Source organism: Rutilus rutilus (assembly GCF_951802725.1).
Source record: "Rutilus rutilus genome assembly, chromosome: 12".
Lineage (NCBI taxonomy): Eukaryota > Metazoa > Chordata > Actinopteri > Cypriniformes > Leuciscidae > Rutilus > Rutilus rutilus.
Genome location: NC_140217.1, coordinates 10364825 through 10373620, shown reverse-complemented (window position 1 = coordinate 10373620; position 8796 = coordinate 10364825). Strand labels below are relative to the sequence as shown.

The window sequence follows — 8796 nt, the reverse complement described above, 5'->3', positions numbered from 1 at the left end:
AGCCTAATGGTCAATAATATGAACTGCCACAACCAGTGGTGGAAATGGCTGGGATTCAATAGGAGACCCTAGTTGGGGGCAAATGTAATATTTTTAAACCATAGAAAATCCCACTATATTTAACTATTAAAGGTGCTCTAAGCGATGTCACACGTTTTTTAGGCCAAAAATGTTTTTGTCACATACAGCAAACATCTCCTCACTATCCGTTAGCTGCCTGTCCCCTGAACACACTGTAAAAAAAACACGGTCTGACAGCCCAGGCTCCACAAACTGGAAAAACAAACTGGCCCAGCCTGGGCCACGAAACATAACAAACAGTGTTCCAGCCAATAACCGACAATAATGATTTGGGGGTGGGGGATGGGAAGTTAGTTCGCGTGCACATGAAGGGGGGAGTGGGGAGTGGAGGAGAGAGAAGCATGAAGAGGGAAGTTAGCTAGAGGAGAGATGTCCTAACAACGACTAACGTTAAAATCGTATATTCTTGAGAATTTTGATATGGCCGACACACGACCAAAGAGTCAACGTTCCGATGAACAAAGAATAGGGAAAAGGAGAAGGAACGCGCGAAGTCCCGAATTTACATCGGAAAAGCGTTCAAAAGGTGGCGAGAACTCCGCCGGCAGAAGGGCTTCCAATCCGACATTCAGTTGGCTCTGTCTTTGCTGGACAGGTGGGCAAATCCAGTTTGGTTTTTCTAAATGGTTCATGACTGTTTCAGGAAGCACGGAAGGGAGGGGGAGGGGACGGGATGAGGAGGAGGGAGGGTCGAGCTAGCCTCTGTTTTGTTTGACAATTCTTCGAACGTCAACAAGAAGTGACTTCACCCAACATCGCTTAGAGGCAGAGCAACTTTAAATTTGCATAGAATTTGGAGGCTATTATGTGGATAAAAGGCAGAAATTCTCTACTTTTTGAACTGGAACTCACTTTATTTTAAGGTGCCCTTGTTACAGTGTAATCATACAAATAAGTACTGTAATAATAATAAGAAAATTAATAATAGAAATAATAATTAACAACATATACTTTATAAAATTACAATTAGGGTTTGGTTTAGGATTAGTTGCTCGTAATTATGCATTATCTACTTCTATTGCTGTAGTAAGTACATGTAAGATGTTTAACAGGGTAAACAGGGTAAAATAAAGTGTTACCGTTGAAGATCAACAAATGTCTTACGGGTTTGGAATGACAAGAAGGTGAGTAAATGGTGACAGAATTTTCATTTTTGGGCATATACAGTATATAATGTGTTTGTAAACATTTGTAAACAAGTGTTTAGGGAATACTTAATACTAATGCAATTAATGTCCAGTAATGGTTGGGTTAAAGCACTTAATAAATTACATTTTCAGATTTTCCGTGACCTAATCTAAAGTGAGAACTATAGTTAATAAGTTAACAAAACATAAAAAAAACCATGATCTAACTCTATGAGCTAATTAAACAATAATAAATGAGTTAATTACAGTGACAATTAATGAATAACTCACTATTTGTATATTGATTAACAATAGACTACAATATATAACCTATGAATTAAATATAAACTGATAGTTTGCAAATTATTTGTAAGTACTTTATTTCTATAAAAATAATGTTATACCGTTTCTCCCAGTGATACTCTGCAGATGCGTCCTAATAAAGACAGTTTTATGATATGATATGACAATGCAGATATTGTGGTAAATGTATGTTAATGTAGTAGTAATGCTTTATTAATATAGTAATGTTGTAGGATACCCTGTCAGTTATCTTTGTTTCTTCAAAATGATGTGCCATTCTGCCAGACAAATTAATAAAAAAATAAAAACTTGTGTGAAATGTGTGCTGTAAGAAGACATTTGCCATTTAATTTTCTTTTGTTATCTGGGACACAGAAATGTTTTTTAAATACTTTATTTGAAAATGTCAGTGCAGATAATCTCACCTTTCCAGCATTACTACTTTGGTCATAAATAAATAAATACATTTAATAAAAACAACGAAATGGCAAAAATGTGTTGCATAAGCCTTCAATTCTGCATTTCACGTTAGCTGACAGAAAACCACAAAAAAAGAAAATGGCAAAGAAACACGTAACCACAGATATGTCAGTCTTTTCTCACTGTTTCCCTCCAGTCAGAAGGGTCGCTCATATGGCCCTATCAGTTTTGATCTGTTCCTTTGATACTGTATGATGTATGATGTAAACTTCAGTAACGTTTTAATCTTTAGGATTGATTCTATTGTTTTTTATTTCAAATATAAAAGCATCAGGCTCATTCTGTGCACAGTGGACTTGTTACTTTGACATAATAAATCTTGACATGCTCTGATGTTTCTGTGGTTGAAATGATTTTAATAAATGGTTGTGACAGAAAACAGGAATAATTACCAAAAACTCCTAAACCTTATCTCCATCCATTTCCATTCCTGCCAAAACTATGTGCCTTCAAATCTGTCAGTTTCTATAAAAATACTTCACTGCTCACTCCGCTTAATTAGCATAATTAGCTAAAAAGGCAACACAGGTATATGCGATTTGTAATTAAGGAATAATACAATTAAAATCTAGTGTTATGTTACTGTACGTGGATAAGGCTGGTACATCAGCATAGAGTAAGTCATTAAATACAAAATTCCCAGTCCTGAAATAATCAGGAAAATATCCCATTGTTGAACCATATTATTCATACTATATACTGCAATACAATTTGATCACAAGTGGACTCATTTTCTCTGTCAGTAACAGTAACTACCTAATACATATAACAATGAACATCAAACATTGTGCAAAATTTACGCTATATACTTTCTACATGACCCAATGTACTGTATTTATTCAGAAAGACAAATGAGGAAAGTGTCTTCTATAGAATAATCTGGTTTTTGAAGCTCCTGTTGAGATCTTTATGAGGCAAGACGATAGAGTTTCGAATGATGACCTCTGATGGAATATTCACATTGCAGCCTACCAGGAAAACATAGAGAGTATAGATGGTCAGACAAGCTTCCTGTTGTTGAGAAACTGTTGCCACATAAATGCAGTAGCAAGAGGATTCATTGTTATAATTTCTTAAGGTACAGCTCCACCTTCTGGACTGCTCCTACCATTACATCTCATTCACATGTTTAAAACACTATTCAGATCATAATCAGCGAGCTCTTATTTAAAAATTCAGCAATGATGGATTAAATCGATCAAAAGTGGCAGTAAAGACATTCACAATGTTACAAAATATTTTTAAATACTGTTCTTTTGAGCTTTTTCAAAATTGATAATAATAAGATATTTTCTTGAGCACCAAATCAGCATATTATAATGATTTCTGGAGGATCATGTGACACTGAAGACTGCAGTAATAGCTACTGAAAATTCAGCTTTGCCATCACAGGAATTATTTGTAATAGAGGCAAGATTTTCATACCAAGGATGGTGATGGATGGGGTTAGACCTCCATCCCTGAACAGAGTCTCGCTGTCAATCTTGGCATAAGGATCGTTGGGATTGGGGTCACTTGGCGTTCCTTCTACTCTTGCCCACTTCCCCACTGTACTGTCCCACCCAACAATACTGTTCAACACACAACAGTGGTCCTGAAACAGAGAATCAGATATTTAATCATTCATTTCCCTTTCATTTCTGATTGCCATCGTTGCAAATGTGAGCAGTAACCCGCTTAACCTGTAACACGGCTCCATGTAAAATGATGGACTCCCTCACTCTTACGCCTCCTCCAATCGTCACCCCTTTGCCAATAGAAACGTTAGGACCGAGCTGAAGAAAGAGAAACAAATTGAGTACAATATAGAAATGTATCTTTAAATAAGCTGTTATCCATATACTCACCACAGCAGAGGGATCGATGTTTGCTGTAGGGTGGATATAAACATCTCCTGAAAGTGGAAAACCAATCATTTTCAGTGACTTTGTAGCTTTACATAATTAAAGTTTTCTACTTTAATTCTGTTTCTTTGTGTAGGTTATGTTAAATAAAATTACAGCTTTATAGAGCTAAGCTTGTTCAGAGAGAATACTTCATGCATCATACCTATTATTTTGGGAGTTCCGTCTTGGTTTGTGGCCAGTCTCTCAGGATGTATCTGATGATACTGCTTGAGGTACAAACGACTAGCGTATATTGCTGACCTGTATTATATTATAAAACATCATGTACTGTATATAAGAAACAGTGGCAGAAGGGGGGGGTGAAAGAACATAATCGAAAGAAAGACAGGTTTACCCTGCAGACTTTATCTGACTCCAGAAATGCTGTGTTTTGTAGACGAAGAGTTTTTTCTGTCCTGCTAGGGTTGTAAAGATGTCCTGTTCCAGCCGAATCACCTCTGGCATCTGCTTGCCATTAGTGAGCTCTTCTCTGTGGAAAAAATAAAACTAATTTCAGTGCAAACAGGTCAGACTGACCTATTATTATACATTGTGCAATGTGGTTTAGGGGCTGAATTATGTCAGTGGCACTCACTGGATCCTCTCTTGCTGGTTCCTCTGGAAAACCTTCCCAATATGGCCAAATATATCTGGTGTGAACAAATAGACACCACAGTTGATAATGTCACTTACAAAAGTACTGGGTTTCTCCACAAAATGGAGCATCTGAAAGAAAATGAGTGATAATTAGCATACTGTGAATGCAAGAATCTTCTTAATGGCATTTATTAAACTGAATGTTTGACCTTCACCTCATATTAATTATTACTGTACAAGCAAGCAATCTTGTATCTTTATTCATAGTACCTCATTTGTCTCATGATTTTCCACAATGCAGCCATAGTTCAGAGATTGTGTTCTATTGGCCTAAGAGACATAGTAAGACGTTTGGATTAAAATCCCAAAGTCATATTATCCTCTCTCTCATTTACTAAAGTTAAACCTACTGTAGTTCCAAGTAAGACTCCACAATGACCCTCGCCATGTTGACGGTGGAACCGGAGCATTTCCTGCAAGGGGAACTCAGAGCATACATCAGCATTCATGAGGAAAAATGCATCCGGACCCCCAGACAGGATCTGGTCACGAAAGTGATAGATCCCACCACCTGTCCCCAAGGCGGTAAACTCCTGCAGGTACCTTCAGATTTATAACAAAAAAAAAATACAAGATTATCAGATGTGTGAGACAAAATATCACTATAGTAGCAATCATATAATTCAAATGTCCACTGATTTGAACTCGTATCTACCTTATTGGGATTTTAAACTCCTGCTGAGCACAAGAAATGAACCGGTTTAGCTCATCATTGGGCTGATAAAAACCTATTAGTATGATCTCTTTCATATCAGGAACCTGTAAGAATAAAACATGGCAGATTTAAAAACAGATATTGATTACTGTAAATACACTCTTAAGAATCAAGGTTTCAAAATGGGGGTTTTGCAGTGATGCTATAGAAGAAAAAATTTGGGGTTCCCCAAATAACTTTTAATTGAACAGTTTCTTAAAAGAAGTGTGAAGAGCATTTTAAAATAACCTTTTTCCACTATATAAAAAACACATTTTGTGCAATGGAAAGGTTCCATGCATAGATGCTAAAGGTTTTTCATGGGACCATAGATGTCAATAAGAACCTTTATTTTTAGTAATGTAACGTCAATTTAATAGACTTTACATGTGAAAAACACAATCAACATTCAACGGTGTCTTACTTGTGCACAGGCTTCTATGTGGTGCTGTAACATAGGAACTCCTGCCACAGGGAACAGCGGTTTGGGCACCTCGAATGACAGGGGGCGGAACCTGGTACCTTCATGAACGCAGGGCATTTTAATGAAAAGCGTTATCTATAAAGTTTAAATCTCCGCATTTACTAGTATTTGCTACTTATATATTAAGACGTTAACTGATTTCAGTTATCCTATACCGGACGCTATCACACGTCCATTGCGCCACGTCATCGTAATGTGATATTGTAGCAGTATCGTTCATCTTTCATTCATAACATTCAAAGAATAACTAAAGTCTCACCTTTTTGAGGTCCCCCAATTAGGATAATCGCTTTTAACATCTTTCAGTTATGATGCAGTCCACTCTTCAATACGAAATACTGATTTAATTCGCTGGTTATATCACGTCGATTTTTTTAATATGATTACTTAATGTAAATCTTTTTATGAAAATGAATGGTTACAAATTTTGTTTGATGAAATAAAAAATAAAAAAACTGCTTCTAAGTCAAGTTTTTCTAACAACACGAAACTGACTCCAAAACCAGTTTTATTAAATCCATTCAATACAGTAGTGCGGAAGTGAGTGTACGACTGTAACCCCGCCCATTGTGACGTGTCTGCTGCTCTGCCCAATCTGGTCGTCTGTTTGGGTTGATACTGTTTAGAGGAGATATGGGTCAACTTATGGACAGATTGGTGCAGTTGTTCCATATTTAGGTCAAGCAAGCATTAAACAGAATTAAATATAGAATACAAATCCGGCCACATGATTCACATACAGACAGATACCATTCTTATTTGTTTCTCTTACCCCCATTTCCCCTGAGGAAAGATGGTTCAACTGATCTACCACAAGATGGCAGACCTAATCTTTTTTTCTTTTTTTTTCGTCTAGTCTTATTTACAACTTTCACGTATTTCTATGCCACCTCCCGTGACAATAAAGGATGTCTGAGATAATGAAAAGAAGAAACCTTGTAAAAAATAAAAGTTTAAAACAAACCAAGTTCTTACAAATGTAATAATTTATTTATTTATTTGTATTTAATGTAATCATTATGGGTTTTTACATTTATGTGTTTAGGTTTATACTCTAAAAATCAATGTGTAACCATTATGCAGAAATTACTAAAATACTTTCCTTGGACCATGTGAGTGAGTCACTTGTCACTACAAGTGAGTATATCTTATACATAATTTAAAAATCATTAAATAATAATTCATTTACATTAAGGTCTACATTGTAATGATAGTTGAAAAAAAAAAACATTTCACTCTAAAAATCCTATTGTAACATATTTGATACTTCAATTTCTAAGGCCTATTAAATTATCAGCATGATCAAACATGTTGTGCAGGAGTTTATTCAATAATAAACAGAAAACAGGTAGGCTAAGTAGCGTGAGGTGAGTATTTACAAGTAAATATTCAATCTTTCAAAACAGTCTTTAGAAAACATATTTATTTAACAATATTAATCTAAATCAGGGAACATAATCTTCCCTCAAAAAAAAAAAGAAGAAAAAAAAGAGTTCTAGAAACCTACAATAAGCTGCAAGTGTGAGGTTTGAATGCAAGAACAGATTATTGAACCTTTAGACAAAATCCTAAAACACATTTGCAAACTTGTTTTAGGATTTTGTCTATAGATTCAATAAACTGTTTCATTAAAAAAGACTTATTTCATAAGTCAAGCTTTACAGTTAAACTGTCACTGTCAGTATACTACAGCTGTGACATGTAAAAGCCACGAATCTTGAACTGATGATATTACTAACAACCATCTTTCAAAGTGAAATGGTCAAGCTTGACGAGTCTGAAACACTATATATTACTACACCCTATGAAAAGAACCATTGTTGAACTACGCAGAAGCCCTGCTTCGTGAGTGGTATGAGAGGTGCTGATTGATCTGGAGGTTCAAGTCTTCATGGACATATAAGGTTCTGGTCTCAAAAGAAGAAGACCACACAAGCTGTTCTGTAAACAGTGTCCCCATGCTTGTCTGCCCCAAATGAGAGCCTCTCCATTCTCAGACACAAAGCATATAATAGTGTTCCTTTCACTCCACTCTGGGGCATGCATGGATATGAAGGGATGTCCCCTCTATTCTGTCACACCCACTGCTGTTTTACTGTTTCAGAATGTGTTATGCGTGTTGTCATAATTCAAATGCAAGGAGGAGATGAAAAAACGTGCTTATTAATGTTATGAGATATGTATGACTTGTCTACTCCGGTTTAGGCTTGTTTATTGTGTCGTATGTGGTCATCCAGGGCACCACTGCTTACCTATCATGTTAACACTTGGGAGAAAATGCAGTTTCTATTTACATGTAAGCACTAATAGTCTTGAGGCTCTAATAACCGAAGCCTTGACTAAGATTCTGGATTTGATCATAGGTTTTGGCACATTTCAAAAATAAAAAATAAATATATATTACATTTTATTACATATATATTAAACTGTTTCGATCTAAGGTCATATGTGTACTGTGAAATTGTTTGTAATGTCTTTAATACCGAACATATTCCTACTTATACTTAGAGAACTGGGTAAAACTTATTTCTCCACATTACGCATTATGTAGTTACTGTAGTAATAACTATACATTATACATAATTACATGCAACTTACACTAAACTAAACCCTAAAAGTACATGTATTATTACTCAGCACTTAAATGAATAATTATACTGTAACACAGACACTATAAAATAAAGTGTAACCAAGAACTGCTGTTATATTTAAAAGGTATCGACCCAACTGGTTCTGGTACCTGGTTCTCATATCGACCCGTTCTTCATTCTGGAATATTCCTGCCATCATATTCTCTCCGGTTGTTTTCATCCAGTTGTTCCTCCAATGCAACAGCTGCCTTGTAATCAGAACATGCATCGAAATAACTAAAATATTTTATGTTGTGAAAAAAATGAAAGACTTTGTTTATTCATCTTTAGCCTGATAAATGAAGTCATGTGTTAGTAATCTAAGCATTCTTGAAGGAAAGAGTCATGACATTTTGCTTTGCTCTTGAATTATTATTGATGGATTTTTTTCTTCTTTTTTGAAAGTTTAGCCAAACTGATTACAATAAATACTGCTAAGGTCACAGTTGACCAG

General features: G+C 35.6%; 1 protein-coding gene across 1 annotated transcript; it reads right to left on the bottom strand.

Annotated features, from left to right (window-relative positions):
• Positions 1-2322: 2322 nt before the first annotated feature.
• On the bottom strand, positions 2323-6310 carry gmppab (GDP-mannose pyrophosphorylase Ab). The gene is made up of 12 exons (XM_084426439.1): positions 5972-6310; positions 5653-5750; positions 5190-5293; positions 4885-5077; positions 4745-4804; positions 4473-4603; positions 4233-4367; positions 4041-4138; positions 3839-3885; positions 3674-3766; positions 3417-3585; positions 2323-2959 (listed from the first exon to the last, which is right to left on the bottom strand). Exons 1-12 carry the CDS (start codon positions 6009-6011, stop codon positions 2859-2861), a joined length of 1269 nt encoding a protein of 422 aa, XP_084282565.1. The 5' UTR covers positions 6012-6310; the 3' UTR covers positions 2323-2858.
• Between the last annotated feature and the right edge of the window lie 2486 nt (positions 6311-8796).

What these genes read in the sequence shown, in the direction of transcription:
- gmppab (XM_084426439.1), bottom strand. Translation starts at nt 6,011, where the DNA reads ATGTTAAAAGCGATTATCCTAATTGGGGGACCTCAAAAAG. An exon ending in AATTGGGGGACCTCAAAAAG is followed by an intron (nt 5,751 to 5,971) that starts GTGAGACTTTAG and finishes GCGTTCATGAAG; the next exon opens with GTACCAGGTTCCGCCCCCTG. An exon ending in AGTCAGATAAAGTCTGCAGG is followed by an intron (nt 4,139 to 4,232) that starts GTAAACCTGTCT and finishes AATATAATACAG; the next exon opens with GTCAGCAATATACGCTAGTC.